Below are 20,769 nucleotides of genomic sequence, written 5' to 3'. Positions count from 1 at the left end.
CCAAATTCAAAAATTGATATTTAAAATTTTTTAATTAAAACTTTATTATCTTTCAATTTATGCTGCGTTATTAACTCTCTCTGTGTGTGTATGTACCTACTGGTCAGCTCTATTTTATTCGGAACATCAATTATGAATTATGTTGGATATGAATTTCCAAAAACTTTAAACATAAATCAATTTCACGCGTTATAAACCAAAACACTTGAGATAATGTAAACTGGAACTATATCAAATATTCCAAACCAATTTAGTTCATGATCAATTTAGTCCACGATGCAAGTGCACGGTGTAAACTAGACCAGAGACCACAGAGTTGGCTAGAGTTCAAGTTATGTAACTCGGAATGTGTCTTATTTCAAGGTGTGTGTGTGAGAGAGAGAGAGGGATAGAGAAAGACAGGAAGAGAATTTGATTCGTACTCGCGTGCTGAGAATAGAAGGAATGCATCAACTGGGTTGTAATCCAACCCTTTGTTTTATATCAGCAGGCCTAAATGATTAGAAATAAATTGCAATGAAAAAAATTTATTTACTTCAAATATGTTAATTTACTATTATTAATTTGACCTTAAAAATAAAATGGAATTTTTTAAGAAAACCTGGCGCAAAAAAAGGGTTTAAAAAAAATTGAATCACAAAACCGTATGAAATGAAAACAATTTTATATTACTGATTTAAATTAAAAAACGAAATGTTGATTTTACAGAAGGAAAAAAAAAAATTTATTTCATTTAAATATAAATTGACTATTATCAGATAAATATTTTCCTTGAACCAAATAATTGTTATTTAAGTTAATTAAATGGTATTTGCTAGAAAGAAATATTTATTTGAACAATAGTTAAGTAGCGAGTATTTTATTGTAATTTTTTTTCCAACATTTTATATAAAGTGAAAAAAAAATGTATATCTATATGTAATTAGCAAAAAAAAACCGCTATAATTAAAAGATAAAATTCTACTTTTTTAAACACATTCTATATTAGCAAACTTCTGTTTATTTTTATATTAATTTATAACATTCTGTTAATAAGTGTTTGTATTTTATAATAAAAAAGTGTTCTAATTTTGGAATAAAAAATGAAATAAAGATCCACAATTATTCAAAAATTTGTTTTTGACACATTTGGTTAATCGTTTGATACTTGTTTACACAGATAAAGAATTTTAAGTATCAGATACGAATAATGAAAACATAGATAAAACAAAACTTTTTTTTTTCAACTTAAATTATCATTATTTCCATGAATTACAATCTATAATAAGGCGAGAGTATTGTAATAAAAGTGAAACAAAATTTCTCCTTTACTTCACTTTCTTTTTTAGTTCAAGAATGGGTAAAATTAAATTCACTTTGATTTTAATTGAATTAATATTAGTAATTAATATTTTTCTATTTGTAAAAGCAATAAAAAAATTGGAAAAAATTAGTGAAAATACAAATAAATTTACAACAAATTCTAAAGAAAAACTTCAAATACTTGCTGTATTTCATCATCCGGGAAGAAGTCATTTTCAAGTATTTTCACCACTTTTAGATGAACTTGCAAATAGAGGACATAATATAACAGTTGTGTCATATTTTCCAAAAAATATTCCATTTAAAAATTACAATGATATTGATCTTTCTGGTCAAGTATGGACAGAAGTGATTGACCTCTCAGAAATTGATTATTCCATCTTGAGTGAAGTGAATGATGTAATTCGGCTTCATGATTGGGCACTACATCATTGTCAAATTGCACTAAAGGTACCCGCTGTGCAACAGTTAATTCAATCAAATTCAAAATTTGATTTAATTATTACAGAATTATTTAATACTGATTGCTTTCTTGGATTTGTGCACAAATTTAAAGCCCCATTTATGGCATTAACTTCACATGAAATTGTACCATGGTCAAATGAACGTTTTGGAAATCCTGATAATCCAAGTTTTATACCAACATCATTTATGTTTTATTCTCAGCGTATGACATTTTTTCAAAGAACATATAATACATTATTTTTAATGTTTGCAAAATTTAATTATAATTTAATATCACGAAAAGATACATATAAAATGGTTAAAGAAACATTTGGTGATGATACACCACAATTAACTGATATTGCTAAAAAAACATCGGCAATGTTAGTTAATACACATTATACACTTTTTGGTGCAAGACCATATAATCCAAATGTCATTGAAGTTGGTGGAATACATATTAAAGATGTTAAACCATTGCCGGAGGATTTAAAAAACTTTTTAGATAACGCCACAGAGGGTGTTCTTATTTTTAGTTGGGGATCAATGATTAAGACTTCGACATTACCGGAAAAAAAGTTGAAAGCTTTAATCAAAGTTTTTAGTGGAATACCAAGGAAAATTCTTTGGAAATGGGAAGGTAATGAACATCCCGAGTTGCCTACGAATGTAATGATTAAAAAATGGCTTCCACAATTTGATGTATTCAGTGAGTATTTATAAAATAATTCAAATATATATTTTATTAGGAAAATTAATTTAAAAATCTAATTTTTAATAATTAAATTGAAATCACAAAAAAAAATTTTAACATTTCAAATAGAACTAAAAAATATTAGTTTTTATTATCAAATAAACAATATACTTAGATACATTGAAAGAAACATTCTTCAGGTATATGCATTTGTTGAAATATTTTTTCTATACAAAAATCTTCGTTATAAATTTTATATCCATTATCACAAAATTCTGCAAATAGTTCAAAAAAATTAATAATATTTTTCTCACTTTACACATTTTTAAAAGATTTCTTATTATAACTATAGAATAAACATATTTGAATAATAATTAAAAATATGAAAATAAAGAAAATAATTAATAACTACAAGAAAAAAAAATTATAATTTTATTAAATTTTCAAATTACCACTGGCCTCCGATTGCTTTGTATATAATTTCATTTCGGCAACACTGAATGAGAAAAATACAAAATATATCGTAAAGATGAACAGAAATTTAATAAATGTCATGGTAATTAGACAAAAAAAGTATTAAATATTTTCAAATTTTTAGATGATTACACTAGACAGAATGATATATTATATGATGAAGAAATTTATATATAAAAAAAAAAATTTTTTAAAGACCTAATTTAAAATAATTATTCAAATTTAATATTGCATCATATATCATTGTGTCAGATCTAGAATATACAATATAACAAAAAAAGCAAACAAGGACAAAAATGTGTTCTCATAAAATTTTTTTGTCTAATATTTTAATTCTTGGAATAAAAAAAATTTTGAAATATTGAACACATTTTGTCATAAATTAACAGAGAAGAATAAAAAAAACAAAAAATTCTTGTATTAAATTGGAACACATAATGAGACTTTAGAGTACATGTAAGATCAAAGAAGTTTCAAATGTAGATGTAGGTTCAATTATTAGATAAAAGTTTCAAAATTTTTGAATTTTCAAAAATATTTTTAAACCTCCTGTTGTATAAATGATTCTCATAAACATAACGATTTCGTTCTTAATAGGCCTCCGCTTGTTTTATTAGCTTAACATTGACACTTTATATGCTTGTCATACATGTATATGAAGCATAAATTTACGTGGTTCACGTGTTTATAAATGTAAAGCATGACTGACTTGTCGCAATCACAATATTGGTTTAAATTCCTCTATAGTATGCATTTCGTCTATTTATAAAATAAACGCGCAAAGATTGCGTTCAAATTTGCATAGTTTGCTATTCATTATTTGCTTTCGCAGTTATAATCAATGTAATTCAAGAGGATAATCCTCTGTTTCAAAATCATATAATTTTAATTAATTATATATTGATTCTGATTTTGTAAATTCAATTTTTTGAAACAATTTTGTTTTTTTCCTTTTCACATTTAATAAATCAATTAATATGGCGTCTGCTTTACATTGTGGACAGAGCATTATTGATGTTGCGCGCGCACTTCCTCACTTATGCTTCTTAACCTAACATTGAGGAAAAGTTTTTACAACAGATGATAATAAAAAGAAGTAATTTTTTTCTGTAGAAAAATTTTAAAGTTTTTTTTTTTATTGTACTCGATTATTATATTTATTTCTTAATTAAGTTAAACTCTTGCCTTATAAGTATATATATAGTCTTTGATCTTAATTACTTTCAACTGTCCATGTCTGGAATTGTAAAGCAGTCAGAGAGAAAAAGCCGCACTTTAAGTCCTCTTAATATAAGCAGATTATGAAAACTTCGAGACTAATTCTATTCAAGAATGCAACGAACTTGGCTCAAGAAGCGTAACTTTAGAATCAATTTTACTAATTTCAGTATCGAATAAAACTTTTCCAAAGTAGATAATTTTCTTTTTCCTTGTATATCGTTTTTCCCTCTCAACAAAAGAGAAAAAGAGTGTGAGAGAGAATAAAGCAAAAACCAAACTTTGCAAAATAAACCTAAGGCAATAGAAATTATGTTTTTAAAAACTGTTTATAATTTTATTATACTAAATTAAATTTATTTATATCCTATTTTCTATTCTATTAACTTTGCCTTAATGCTTTAATTATTTTATTCATTTATTAAAATTTTTATTTTTATTACAAAAAAAAAAATATCAATTTTCATTGATTAAATTTGACAAAAAGATTTAATAAATTCCTTTTATCTTATTTTATATTTAATTTACATGCATTTTTTTTTTGTTGAACTAATTAGAATTTAAAAACTTTTTTTTCAAAAAGCAGATTTAAACTTTCGTGCATAAAGACACTAATTCAATAAATGTTTTATGTACAGTTTTCAACTGAGAGCTCTAACAATAATTAAAATCCAGTTTATGTTTCTAATTATTATCAAGCATGTATGAATAATATAAATAATATTATATTTATACACAGTGAATAATATTATTTTAGAATTAATTATATATATATATATTTGTAGCAAGAGAAATTTTTTATTCTAATCAATTATAATTTTAAATTAAAATACATTAATGTTATTTTATTGAAGCAAAAATAATTTCTTTTATTTCAAATAAAAAATTTCTCACAAATAAAATTTTTATTTAAAGAGAATGTAAATTTTATTTTTACAATTTTTTTTTTAAATTACAAATTATTTATTAATTAAAAAAAAAAAATTTTTTCTCTTTATTTAAAAATTGTAAAGTCATTGTTTAATTAGTGATACAAGCTCCATTAGTGGCATTGAATTATAATTTTGTAATTATTGTTATATAGTAAAATGAAAGCTTTTTCTTTGTGGATATTAAATTGATTAATTACAAATTGTTCACTGTATATAGAGAGAATATATTTTGCCCGAAGGGAGATGCATTTACAAAATTAGAACAGTAGCTTTAGAGAAAGTAAGCTTAAATTGTCAGTGGAATTAGGTGCTTTAGTCTAGATACTAAATTATGAAAAAGCACACTTCCATCTAAGATTTCACGACGTATATATATATATATATATATAGTTTGTTACTTTTCCATATGTGTATATATATATATATATATATATATATACATATATGTAGATTAAGTGACTCACGTAATATTCTTTTGTTTTCGAATTCACTTTACCAGTACCTAATTTTTTTCTCAAAACTATGAAATGAGGATTTTATATATTTAGAATTTTTTTTTTCTACACTGATCTTTCTGTTACCATGGCAACGGTTTCCATAGCAACGGTTTCCATGGCAACTGTTTCCATAGCAGCAGTTACTATGGCAACGGTTTCCCTAGCGACGGTTACTATAGCAACGGTTTCCCTAGCGACGGTTACTATAGCAACGGTTTCCATAGCAACAGTTACCATGGAAACGGTTTCCATAGCAACGGTTACTATAGCAACGGTTTCCATAGCAACAGTTACTATGGCAACGGTTTCCCTAGCAACGGTTACTATAGCAACGGTTTCCATAGCAACAGTTACCATGGAAACGGTTTCCATAGCAACGGTTACTATAGCAACGGTTTCCATAGCAACAGTTACTATGGCAACGGTTTCCCTAGCAACGGTTACTATAGCAACGGTTTCCATAGCAACAGTTACCATGGCAACGGTTTCCATAGCAACGGTTTCCATGGCAACTGTTTCCATAGCAGCAGTTACTATGGCAACGGTTTCCCTAGCGACGGTTACTATAGCAACGGTTTCCATAGCAACAGTTACCATGGAAACGGTTTCCATAGCAACGGTTACTATAGCAACGGTTTCCATAGCAACAGTTACTATGGCAACGGTTTCCCTAGCAACGGTTACTATAGCAACGGTTTCCATAGCTACAGTTACCATGGAAACGGTTTCCATAGCAATAGTTACTATGGCAACGGATTCTTTGGTAACGGTTTGCAATTAAAGTTAATATAACAGCCACGAAACTTAATATTATTAAAAAAATTCTGTATGTATTAAGTATTTAGCATTTAAAAGATAATTATCATTGTCTTGAGAAAACAATTAATTGTTTAAATAAATAAATTTCTTTTAAAACTCTCTCTTTTTTTTCTCTCTCTCTCTCTCTCCATCATATCGATGTGAATAAAAGGGAATCATTATTCCTATCTATGGCATTCATTGCTTTCGTGTCTAACATTGGATCGTGCAAAAGGTTGTTTGCATGATGTTAGTTGTAACTTTCTCTCGTTCATTATATAGACTATATCTCAGAATCGATTCGATTGTGCCAGTTTTCTAACAAACAAATAATTTCAACTATTTCTCCTCGTCTTCTCTCTCTCTCTCTGTATATATATATGTATATATATACATATAATTATACATATAAAGAGAAGTGTTGCAAATGGTCAGAAACAAATGACAATTTCCCAAAACTGTTGAATTTCATCTGAGTTGGATGGACATTGTATTAATTAATTCAATAAACTTGCTAACGAGCTAGGCGAATTCATGAATTATTAACAAAATTGTCCTTTTCTCTTTAAGAAGAAAATTACGATTCGTCGATATTCATGTTACGAATATATAGGATAAATTGAAAAGTTGATTTCAAGCAGGAAAAATTAAATGTAAGGGATTTTTGCAATTTACTTAAAAAGTTAAAAAGAGAGAAAAAGATTTTAAAAAAATAAGAATTTAATCGATTTAAAAAAAATTCTCTCATTTATTTCTTTATAGTACAAATATATATGAAAAATATATAATCTACTTGAATTTAAATAATTTCATATACATTTAATAATAGAAACAATTTATAAAAAATTTAGATTGCATAATGATAACATATTGCCAATAGAGAAAAAAGTAGTAAAAAAAAAGATTTATTTCTGTTTTTAAAGTATATGTTCAAGTAGAGAAAATTTAGAGGTTATGTTATTCGATTTTCTGCACGATCGATATATATCGATTCATATAGTATAATTTGCGTTCCAACCAAATGCGTATTTTTTATAAAAAAAAAATATATATAAATATCATCCTTTGAAACGGCAATAAACATAAAAAATAACGGTTCTTAAAAAAAATCTAGGAACTTTATTAAAACAACGCTATGTAAAAGTTCAATATTTTTTGTTTCAAACATATACATATAAAAACATAAATATTTTTAGAAATAAAATACAATTCTATTGTACAATATACATATATATATATATATATATATGAAACATATGTTGAGAGCCACAAAAAAAGATGCCTGGGTAAAATATAAAATCTCTCACCACTTCTACAGAATCATAAATCAGAGAGTATAGCTCTTGGTGCATTTTGAGGAAGCTTCACGTGTCCCGGTTTTATATATGTGCTCGAGCGCGTCTATACAAACGCAAATATATGTATATATATATATATGTTTTAGTACTTGTTTAAATGAAACTTGAATTGCTAAAACGATGCTAATTACTGACATTTCTGTTTTACTATTATATGTGCCAATGAGGCACAATTAGTTGTTTATACGTTTAACAAAACTTTCAAATGTATACGATAACCAGTTGTTTATACATATATAAATTTGAGCAATAAAACAGTAACAAGCTATCGTCTCACAGTATTTTGTGGTAAATGCCAATGGGACTAAATTGTCACGTAGAAATTTGTTAAACATTATTCTTACCTTTGTTTTAAAAAAAACCAAATTACAATCTTTTTTTTAATTGTAATTAAATTTTTTTTCAAATTTTAAAACAGTAGTAAAAAATTGTTTTTATTTTTTTAAAAATAATTTTCATATACGATTTTGTGATTCAATTTATTTAACCTTTTTGTGCGCCAGGTTTTCTTAAAAAATTCCTTTTTTATTTTTTGATATTTTTTTTTATTTTAATTAACTTTTTTCTAATTTAAATCAGTAATATAAATTCTTGTTTACAATTCAATGATTTTCATGCGGTTTTGTGATTCAATTTTACAATTAACCGATTATTTGAATCAAATAAATTTTTTTTTCACTGTAATCTCCAAATTTTTAAATTGAAATAAATTTTAAATTACAATTAAAAAAAAAATGTTGATTAAAATTTTTCTCTTCTATTATTTATTTTTATATAAATAATAATTGATTTAATTTTTTTTAATAATAATAATTTATTTAATTTTTTTAAATAATAATTTTACATGAACAAAAAAAGTTAAGCGAGATTTTGAATTAGATAACTCAATAGTGAGAAGAAGTTTAGTGGCAAACTGCTCGATTCACTGGCAAGCGTCCCTATATATACTTGCCAGTTGAAGAGTGGGGGAAATACGGAAGAGTTGGGAGAGAGGGAATACGACGCAGGCGCGACTCTCAGAAAGCTGGTTGCCGTCACACAGGCAGTACATAAAATTAAATAGAAATTTTTTAAAATACCTGGCGCAAGAAATGGTTTAAAAAATTGAATATTTAAAAATAATAATAGCAGATTTAAAAAAAAGAAATTTTATAAAATACCTGGCGCAAAAAAGATTTAAGAAATGGAATATTTAATTTAATGACTTTCATACGGTTTTGTGATTCAATTTTTCAATTAACCGATTATTTGAATAAAATACATTTTTTTTCACTCTATTCTCAAAATTTTTAAATCGAAATAAATTTCGTCTATTTATTTTAAATTGAAAACTGTAACATAATTTTTTATATGAAAAAAAGAGTATAAAAAAATAGAAGGAAAACAAACCATATGGATTTTGTATTTTCTCTTCAAGGATCAAATATCCAATGATGATAAATTATATTTTATGAAACGTTCGTATATAGAGGAGTGAAACTCAACGGGTTATTGACAAATCGGGGATAAAATTTTTTTATATATATATATATATATATATATATATATATATATATATATACACTTTACCTGTTAGTATCAAGGAATTAAATAGATGACGCATGAGCGTCTCTTACACTCGAGATCACGTGAGTTTATATGGTCAAAGTTCATCAGAAAGGGTCCGTGTTATAGTAGCCAACCCAGCACGAATGTCAGAGGCGGTAAACCATACTGTCATCGTCAAGTGTCATTATAGTCTGTGCATGTCATTGAAATAATTACTTATTACTTGTCCTCAAATTTGAAATTCTCTGTTTAAAAAATTACAATGCAATTACATTTTTAACAAAAAGTTGTTTATAATTTACAAAAAAGAAAAATTATTTAATTTTACATAAGAAATAATTTTTTATTAATACTTTTTTTTTTTTAAATTCTAAATAGAAAAATTTTTTTTTAATAAAAAATTTTGTAATATTTAAAAATATTAAATAGTTAATCAAACACTTTTTACTCTGCATAATAAAACACTTTTAAATTAATATTTCCACTTTTTTTTTTTAAATGAAAGTTAATATAATAACGATAATATAGTAATGAAAAAGAAATCTCTCAAATGTCACACATATTTCATCAGTCATCAAAATTTAATAACTAGAGAGTTTATTTCCACTTTTCAATATATACATATGATTTTTCACTCTATAGCAATTCATGTTGCGTTTAAATTTTTAATTAATTTTTTTTTCATTTATAAAAATCAATTTGAAATAATTGTCACATTTTTTATTAAAATTAAATACCATTTGCGAGAGACAATTACTTTCGAGTTTTTTTTTTCTTTCACAATTTAGTGAATATTAAAATATTTAATTACAATTTTCTCGAGAAATATTCATTAAGAATATTTTGTCCAAAAATGTGAAAAAATTTATTAACATTTTTTTTAAGGAAAAAAAAAAATTATATTGTTAATAAAAAAAGAAGAATAATAAAATGTACTTTTATCAAAAGATGGAAAAAAAAAAGTTTTAACTGATTTACAGATAGAAAAAAAAAACAAAAAAAAAAAGTTGGATTTGAGTTTAAAGTGATTGTGTGACTATATCCCTTTAGCTAAAGCGATTTATGTTGTTCGCTGGGCAGGCAGCATCTCTGTCGTAGATTGTCGCGTCGTCGCGTTATCAGCTGCCCTCGTTATCGACCGCTAGGTTCCCCAGTTCTCTGCACCTGCAATTGCGATCTGAGTGACCGTTTCCCCTCACTTCCTTTTTCTTCTTCAAGTATTTTTTTTTTCTCTTTTTTTCAGTTACTTATTTCTTATTTTTTTCACTCCTTCATTTACGATCCCATTAATTTTTTTTTCATCTTCTATTTTTTTAAACTCATTTTGAAAATAATTTTGAATTTAATTTCTTTTTTTTTCAAAATTAAAAATTCCCTACAACAAAAAATTGTTTCTAATTTATAAAATAGAATTTTTTTTTTCATTTATCATTAATTTGAAATATTTTTTTTTGATGAAAATTAGACCATATTGAAAATTAATAAAGTTAAAAATAATTTTTATTTAAATAAATAATAATTTTTGTAAATTCAATTTAAAAGTATAAAAATTTATTTAATACGAAATGTCCCTTAATTTGATTATAATAATTTTAATTTGAGACACATAAATATAGAAACTGGGGGAAAATTCAAATGAAAATCATCGTGGCAATTACAATAGGATTAAGTAAATTGTGTACATGTGGAAAATAATACAAAAGCATGAAAATACCCGAAGCAGATTGCAGGCGATAGACGTGACAGTATGACGGGTTGCCTGGGCTTTTGCACAGTAGGGGTCGTCGCACGCTACAGGGGGTTCCCCCAACTACCTATATGTGCGTAGGCAAACCGTCATACGTTATTGTATATACATGCCGCGGTAACAAATCGCGAGTTGATAATAGAATATTAGATTAGATTGTTGTTTAAAATACGAAAGCATGCTTCCAATTTGATTTTTGAAAATTTGTAATCAAAAATGTAAAAAGTGAACACAAAAAAACACAAATCAAATTTCAATATTTCGATTTTAATAATTTCAATTAAACCAAGTGAAAACTCTCTATTTTTGTTATATTTTAATTACTACTTTTTAGAACAAAAAATTAATTACTAATATATGAAAAAAAAACAATTTTTGAAATATTAATAAATGATAATATTTTTCCAGATAAGTATAATTAAACCTTTTTATGCGCCAGGTTTTCTTATAAAATTCCATTCTATTTTTACTATTTTATAAATAAGTGTAATTTTACAAATTTTGTTTATACAGTCATTTTATAATTTCATGATTCTGTAATCATGTTATTATTATTTAACAGTAATTTTTAAAATCACTTTGCACTGTTTTCATTTTGTAATCACAATGCAAAACACAGGAAAGTTAGCGTGCAAAACAGCAGAAAAAACAACCCTAAATATCACATAAAATTATCTAAAATTCTAATCTTGTGCAATTAATTTTGATTAAATATAATAAAATTTTTATGAAATTAATTTTTTTTTTTGTAAATTTAAATTAACATTTTTATTGCATAATACATTAGATGATTATATTTTATTTTTAAATTAAAAAAAAATCAGAGCTCAATTGTGCGTGACTATATGCGAGGTATTTTTTTTTATATTTTTTTTTGTAACGAGATTCGCAATAAAAAAAAAAGACGGGAAATATTGATCCTGCCGTTTCATTAGGTAAAACGAAAAGAGTTGGTATGTCCCGGAAAAATTAGTCTGCTTCGCGTATCTCTGAACATCTGTTTTCCGCAGAATAGGTATCTATATGCTGAAATTATGTGCACGCTGCACGGTAGACGTTTTGATAATGGGAAAGGGAGATAAAAATAAATGAGACGCTCGCAGTGTAATTATCGAGAGTGCCTTACCGATTAATAAAAAAAAAGCCCGTCACTCTCACTGGGTTAATTATAAAATCATACTAAAGGCATAGTAAAAAAAAATTCATCTTTAATATTTGGATTTATTTTTTTTTTTGTAAAATTAAAATTATTTTAAAGAATATTGATGCGAAATAAATATTTAAAAAAAAAAATTTTTTTTCTTCTAAATATAAATAAAAAAATGGAAATTATTTTCGTTTTATAGTTTTTTCCAATTTTATTCCTCTACTTTGCAAATTTTTATAAAAATTTTCTAAATCTCTCAAAAGAATTTCTTTTGAAGTTTCAACTGTATTCCAAAAATGTGTGCCATTTCAATGGAATTTCACTGAAACTTTGACACACACACGGTTTAAACTTTGCGTTAAAATTAAAATTTTTTCATACTATGAATAAAATTAGAAGGAAAAATTTCATTCTAATTTTGCCAATATTTGGATTTAATTAAAAAAAAGAAAAAAAAAATTTGGTAATTGAAAAAAAAAAATGCTTTTTAACATTTACATTCTATTTTCGGATTTCTTATTAAAAAAAAATATCCTTTTCGTAAGATGTAACATTATTTTTTTTTTTTCACATTCATCTTGTCCATATAGACAATTTTCCAGTTACAAAATCGAAAAAATACAAGTACCAAAAAAAAACATTGGTTTGAAAAAATCAAAAACTGTTATTTAAACATGAAATAACAAACAAGGGAGAAAACCACTAACTAATTTGATAGAATGATGATTATTCCAACAAGGTATCACTAACGAACGCGCATAGTTAATACCAGAACTGTATTATATACCTTTATATATATATATATGTATATCATCCAAAATTGTTTTGGTCCAAAGCCAAGAATAATTAATTTGAAACTAGATTTGATGTAACACTATTGTATAAACGGGAGGCATTAGTTATTAGTTCATATAGAAAATTGAATGTAAGCTGGCTTAATTAATTAGGTGTAACATGATAAAATTTATACATATATATATATAATACAATGCTAATAGAAACCCACGAAATATAATAATGTGTTACAAAAAAATACACAATCAAAAAATTAGAAGTGACATAGCAGAAAATTTTTACAGCTGCGTTTGCGCAGTAAATTCTCTCTCATCAGCCAATGAGAGTAATTTAAAAAACGCGCGAATTTTTTAAAAGATTGGAAAATTAATTTAAAATTAATAAATGGGAAATAGATAATAAAAAATAAATATTTTTTAATAATTATAAAAAATGTATTCTATTTCTCACATATAAATGTTGATAATGAAGAATATTAAACGCAAACTCTAATTAGTTGCATATGTTAAAAGAAAAAAAAATTAAACTGCTCTCTTTCTTTAATGTAAACATATTCGTTTAATATATACAAGTTTGGTCTCGCTATTTTCAACCCCATTAGTGCTCGCCTCTTTTCTCTTCAGTCTTGTTTAATGTGAACTTAACCCGATGTGTCCAATGTGTGTAGGGTTGTTAAGACTTATGACGCAAACTTTATGGCCCATAGGAAACTTTTAAACTTTGACTCAGGTTTTCAACTGGTGCTTTAGCTCTTGATTTTCACGAATTGCCTTTTTACATCATACTTTCTGTAGATTTGTCATTTCGATAATATTTCTTTTTTGCGCATTTGTTCTTAAAAAAAAAAAACCCCCCCGTCAATATATAAAAAAAATAAGTAATTTTTTATCGAATTTTTACACATTTCAAAAATTACAATTTGCTTTTTTTTAAATAGATTTATTAAAATCAAAATGGAAATCGTTAAATTCGGATAAAACCGGATTTTATTGCAGTACGTGATTTTTGTTCATTTACGTTACTTAAGAATATTGCTCTATATTGTATTTTAGAGGGAAAGCGTAAGCGTAAGGGTTTAAAATAAGTTGTGAAAGGAGCACGAAAATTCTATTTTAATTGAATTGCAAAAGATTTTTTCTTCTTTTTTTCTAAAAAGAAAATTGAAATACACAAATCATAACGAAATTTTTATGGAATGTTATCGAATGGAAATATCAACTTAAAGAGACTTATTTCCATATTTCTTGGGAGTCTTATTCATAAAGTAAGATATATCGAAAAAGCTCTATATATGTACATATACATAAATGGCAACATCCATTCTAGCTTGTAATCTTCTTAGTTGAAGAAAAATACATATATTTCAAATATTTTACATGTAGGAAGAATGAATCTATATGTGTTGGTGTTTTACAATAAAATGTATTATAGAGAAATAAGTTTTTTTTTTTTTTTGCTGTAAGTTGTTTATGAATAAAAGAGGATTTTGAATATGAGTTGAATGTATCTATAATATGTATAGTCTTCCAAATCCATGAACAAGGCGTATTACAATTTTTTTCGACGAATAAAAGATTTCTTGAACCATGACCAAGCGCTTCGTCGATTCAGAATAAAGATTGCTGGTATTGTCATCATTTCCCTATATATATATATATATATATATATATATATATAAATCGATTGATGAAACACATAGTTTCTTGAAACTATACTTTGCAGACTCATCTCTATGATTTGAATCGTTGGATTTTGATTCATTCTTTGTATAATAGTCGAAAACCAGAAAATAGAAAAATATTAAAATAGGTCGTAAAAATTACAAAGAAACATTTATGTATTTATAAAAGAAAAGTTAATTTTATTATTTAAAAATGCAAGAAAATTGATTTGTTTTATTTAAAACAAAATCAATATCACGAGTTGCAAACGCTCGACAGAACTGTAAAACAAAAGATAGTTTAAATTTAATCAATTAATGATCTTTTAAAGAAAATCAAATTCAACCTTAAACTAATTAAAATGAACTCAACATGCACGCAATCTTAATTTTCTTATAATGAAAATTAAACGAGAAATTATATATTTAAACAAACTAAATTCTAATTAAATTGGATTTATCAATTCAAATAATATATTTAGAAATTAATATTATTTCATTTTTTATTACATTATTTCGAGTGAATAATTTCAATTTTTTTTATATAAATATATATATATATAGTGGAATATTACTTTTTGGTAAAATGCTGTGTAGAATTTATAGCTGATTGAGTTACAAATTTGTTACCGTGCAAGGCAGTTATTTTAGCTTAAATTTACTGAAAATCAATATTCCTTGATTAGATTTTTAGTCAATTTTACAGGCCATTTGAAGTTCTAAATTTTCAAATGGATGAAAAGTTCCCGATTGTTTCTGTTATATTTGTATTGAAAATATTCGGTGGAAAAAAAAAAAATGATGAGAATGAAGAGGAAGAGAAATTTTATTTTAATGAATAATTTTTAGTTTACGGTATATTTCGAATTACTTTTATGATGAAACTATATAAAGGTTAGATCAAATTTTATTAGGCAAAAATTGGTTAGTTGCGCATTGAACTGCGCATGCTGTCTCGTACGGCCAATCGTGGACAATCTTCCCCCACCATGGCGACGCTCACATGATATATAAGAAGCGGCGCTAGGTGCAGTCGTTCATTCCATTCGAACTGAAGCACCTGAATATGTAACTAGAAAAATACTAATTAGTATTGGAATATTAAAAAATTGTAGTTGGAGATATCGGTAGCAAGGCGGCTTGCCAAATCGTCGCCGTTTCAACATGTCGGTAGTTCTTTCGTTAGGCGGTAGATATGCTTATTTTAAGATCGGGAGTTATAGTCCTTAAGGACCCAGGCATCCCAGTCGGTCTTGAGCACGACGATAAGCGCAATTCTGTAATTGGAGATACAAATTTAAAATAACATTTTTAAATCAACGTCATGTAGAATTTATTAAAGTTTGTTTGTTGTATGAAGTGAGTCTTAGAATCGTAATACTTACAATCCAGCTCGAAAGCACGTTCCATCATCAGTGAACTGTAGTTATCACTCGAGCACGGCATCACACAGTATAGTGGGTTACGTGCGTCGTCGCGCGACTAAAGTGCTGCAAAGCGATAATGTCTCATCCTAGTTTTGCACTTTGGATACTCTAGTACCTGCAACGTCTAGCTCCTTCAGGTATAGCCGGGAGCTAAGATCGATCGTTTTAATTTTATTATCTTACTTCCCTACGACCCTGCTGTGAAGCTCAACTTATTGCATCGCATCGCCCAGCTCCTCAAGAACCAGTCTCTCTCTCTCTCTCACTTATTACTATAGCTCCACCAGCTGGTTGTCGCTTTCGGGCGTCATTATGCACAACTTCTAAGATGCAAGAGCTTCTCGAGAAATTTTCAAATGTCCTCTTTCTCTCTCTCTCTTTGGAAACCTTCATGATGAAATAAAGAATCCTTGAAAAAAAAGGGAAAAATCCACTTTTATCTTCTTGGAATATATATCAAGTGGTCAAATTATATACGTTTACGACATTTCTTTTTCGGGGGTTTTTTTTTGAACGTTTTCATTTAAGTGCAAAGTTTACTTGAGAAAACCAGGTGTTTTTAACGGCAGTTGGAAAAATATGATAATTACTTGCTGCTTGAAGAAGTTTTCAGAGAAAGCCATTCCTTTGGTTTCTTTTAAAATGGGCTGTATACGCAGATGGATAATTAGAAATTGTAACACACATTCTCAAAGAAAAGTTTTGATCAAATGTTTTATTAAACTTTTTCCTCTCAAAAGTCACAATCACATGGAATAAACAAACTATTTTTGTGGACCGATTTTGATTTAATATTTATAAAAAATTAATTTTTTTTTATTAAGGAGCAATGAAAGTAAACACTCTCTCGCAATCGGTCTTTTATATGATTAATAATTTACAAACCGTGGTAATAATGATAATTACAATTTAGACATTAATTCAATTTTCCAACAAACGCTATATCTTCTCTAATGTAATTAGATTTCAATTTTGTAAGTTGATTGATGTGGACATAATTAATTAAATTAATTTACATGAGATTGCTTCTTAGTAGATAGAATAAACTTTATGCATAAATATATTTGATATTGAAGAAATAAAAAGAAATTTTTTCAGTGCATGAGAAGAAAAATTTCGTTTCAAAAAAAAAAAACTTTCATCTTCTGAGTTAGTTTTAGTCTGTTAGAAAATATTATTATAAAAAATAGTAGGATAAAATAAATAAGTAAAGTAACAAAGAAAGGAGAGAAACTTTTTTTTTCTTTTCTTTCATAAGAAAATATAAATATATATATATATATATAAGTAAACTTAAAAAACAGCAATTGGTTACTTGTTCAACAGCGTGTTTAAGTTGCTGGTTCCATAGAACCTCTCTTTACAATATGGAAATAATTGTTGTAAGCTTAAACAGGAGTTAGCAACTCTAAAGAGAAGTTGGCAGTTTCAAGTCAATGTCTTACAGGAAGAAGGAAAGCATTGTAAGCTTCACTGGAAATTCTAACTTGAAATAATATAATGCATTTGAGAATTTAGCCATTTAATCATGTTTGTTATTTCACATTCAATTCAAGACTAATTTGCTATATTATTGTAAGAATACAGATTAAAATTTAAAAAAAAAACAGGATCCCCTTTTTTTTTACCAGAGTTTAAAATATGATTTAAATTTACCGCCATTATCTAATAGTTTTATGTTACAAGGTTGGTATTGTATTTATAACCTAAAAATTAAAATGATTTAGTTAATTGTTGATAAATTAGGTTTAGTTTAGAACAAATGAATAATTGATCATAAATAATAATAGGGTTGAATTAAAATTATTATTATTATTATTTTTTTTTGTTAATTTATCTGTCAATTACGGATCTTTCTTGTGAAGTCAATGCTGTCGAGAGCAGCGTAACCGTTTCAAGGATGTCACAGACAGGTAATTGGCCAATTGTGTTCGAGAATACTTCGAGATAGAATGCTTTGATAGAATTGGCCAATTACCAGCTTGTTCATGTTCAATCTTGTCAACACGAAATTACTTTCTCAATAAATTTTGTAGAATTGTGGATATTCGAGGATCCAATTTACAATGAAATAATGATTTATTTTTTTTGCGAGAAATGTATTTCTATATCATTTTTAAAATCTATTTAATTTAGTTTGTATTGTGTTTTAGGAAAAAATATTTCCCTGACTTGGAATGTGATTTTAGTCAATTATTATTGATTATAGTTGGTGAAAATTTTGTAGAATTTTTTTTTTCATCATCGAATGGATGACATTGGGAAACTTTTTTTTTCAGAATATAAGGAAGTTGAGAAAAGATTCGCTTTTTAGAGGAAAAGTCGATGCCCCTTTTTCTTCTAGTGTTCTTCTTCTTCTTCTTCTTTTTATTCATATACTTATTCTTTGTACTTGGGGAAAAAGAGGCACGACATGAATATTACGCGATAAATGAAGTTTTCGTATTTTTTGAAATTTTGTTCTTTTGTTAGTGAATTTTTCCATTTGTGTATTTATTAAATTTCTTTAACTGTAGATTAAAAATTTTTTGTTGTCGGTAGTATAAATCAGTTTTAAAGTTTGAAAAGTGGAAAAAAAAAATTTATGTATTCATAAAATAAAAACCCGGAAATTTGGAAATTTTTTTATTTGATTTATGCAAAATTCGTTTTTTTTTTGGGGAGGGAATAGATAACAGAGAAATACAGTGGCCGGAGATCAGCAATGAGGTGATTGTGTCTGCTCGATAATGGAATTTGACATTAGAATAGGGGCTGGTGGTTTCGAGAGAAGTTACGGGACTGGGTAAGGGTGATGAAGTGAAAACGTGGTTGCATGATTTCGTTAGTTTCATCCTTCATCAATGTATATCCACTCCTTAGGGGTTGAACACTGACGCAAAATTTGGCTTCATCTCTCTATCTCCTATATATAATAATATATAAAGCTTAAATTTTATTATATCTCCTCATGTGTTCATTTTGATTGGGGGAGAAAACGCACGTCAGGATTTTGAAAAGTAATTTTATTATCACACATAAAATTATCAAATAAAAAAGATATTTTATTTATTTTCTCTTTATTACTTTTTTCTTCTTTTTTTTCATTCACAAAATTACTTTTATGTTACGTAATGTAACATAAATAAATTATAAATAATATTAATAATTAGAAATTTTTGAAAAATTTCCATTATTATTATTATTATTAAAATTTAATGAATCAATTTTGAGCCTGGATTCTCATCCAATAGCTCGGGATTAATTTGGTTATTATTTCTATTAAATTGTAAGAAAATGTGAAAAATTAAGGAAAATATACAATTTCAGGAATAAAATTTGTTAGTTACAACTAAATAAAGCGACATTAACAAATTTAAGAATCGTAGGTAAAATTTAATTGGAAATTAAAGATTATACAATTGAAGAATAAGCGCCAGCTATAAACGGCAGTATTCATCGAAATTGGGAATTATGAAAAATTTTAATAGATTTAGTAAAGATTTCACTACAATTTTGAGTTGTAATTTTGTGGGAAAAATTTCTTGAAAGCGGTGAAAAATTTTGGAAAGGAAGAAAATTTCTCATAGGCATGAAAAAGAGGGTTGCATTTAATCTTAAGAGAAAATAAAAGCGGGAAAAATATACGGATGTAAAATTTGAAAATAGTAAATATTTCTAAAATTATTATACCCATTTTTATGAAAATATAAAAATTCAAGTCGATATGACTATTCACACTGTTAAATTCTGTAAATGGATTATGGGGGCTTTTAAAGATACGGGATTTTCTTTCGTCCCTCTTAAAGGATTAAGCTAACGTATAAAAGTACCTCTCGGGCTCGTTAAGGTAAAATGGTAATCGTTGGCTAGAAAAAATTCTCTACGAATTGGGTTTTATTTTTTTTTTTGCAAATTCGAAAAATGTTAAAGAAATTTTTTTTTGAAAAATTAATAGATTATAATTGTATAAAGATTATTTTTTTTTTTTATTAAATGATGCATAATGACAGAGATTAATTTATTTGCTCTTGAGTTCTTTCAAATGAATCATGATTACTAATGAGAAATTCTATCTCGCTTTGCGGGATAAGCCATGACAATTAATGAAAGTATTAAAGTTTAAGTAACAAGACTATTTTTCAAATGCGTAAAAATTTCCAATTAGCTGAAGACCGACAAAACATTCTTAATTTATTTTCAATTATTTATTTTGTGCTTGTTTTTTTTACAATTTTATCTTTTGACATTTATTTTCTTTTTTGACTTATTTAAATATTTTTTTTCTTCCGGTGTGCTGTTAATTCCGCTGTGACATTAAAAATCTTGTTTATAATTTTTTAAAATTGGTAATAATAAAAATAATTATATTTATATATATATATATAGTATATTAGAAACAGTTCTTAATTACTCGAGTGAAGAGAATCTGACTTTAATTACTTTTGGCATCCAATTAAAATGAGAGTTTGCAAATTTTAATTAATTATGATGTATTTTCATCTTGTTTTTATTTTTGTTTCAGATCATCCAAACGTGAAGGCATATCTGAGTCATGGAGGACTTTTGGGTTTAACGGAAGGTGTTTATGTTGGTTTACCAATGGTTATAGTTCCAATGTATGGAGATCAGTTTCATAATGCAGCAGTGGCTGCTGCAAGGGGTGCTGCAGTTATCGTGAGATACGATGAGCTTGACGAGATAACCCTCAAGAGTGCTCTTGATAAAGTGTTCAACGATACTAGGTAA

The 20,769-nt window shown here is 26.4% G+C and overlaps 2 protein-coding genes across 2 annotated transcripts in view; one reads left to right on the top strand and one right to left on the bottom strand.

Annotated features, from left to right (window-relative positions):
- Positions 1 to 20,769, bottom strand: part of LOC127287721 (uncharacterized) — a 277,776-nt gene that overhangs the window by 48,596 nt on the left and 208,411 nt on the right. The window lies entirely within an intron of this gene.
- Positions 1 to 20,769, top strand: part of LOC127287719 (UDP-glycosyltransferase UGT5-like) — a 41,781-nt gene that overhangs the window by 2,432 nt on the left and 18,580 nt on the right. Inside the window, exon 2 of the mRNA XM_051314803.1 lies at positions 20,546 to 20,765. Coding sequence (XP_051170760.1) covers positions 20,546 to 20,765 — 220 coding nt within the window. The remainder of the gene's footprint in view (positions 1 to 20,545; positions 20,766 to 20,769) is intronic.

Source organism: Leptopilina boulardi, unplaced genomic scaffold (genome assembly GCF_019393585.1).
Source record: "Leptopilina boulardi isolate dan_hultmark-lab unplaced genomic scaffold, ZJU_Lbou_2.1 LbouV2_372, whole genome shotgun sequence".
Lineage (NCBI taxonomy): Eukaryota > Metazoa > Arthropoda > Insecta > Hymenoptera > Figitidae > Leptopilina > Leptopilina boulardi.
Note: the sequence above shows the minus strand (reverse complement) of the source record. Positions and strands in the feature narration are given on the sequence as shown.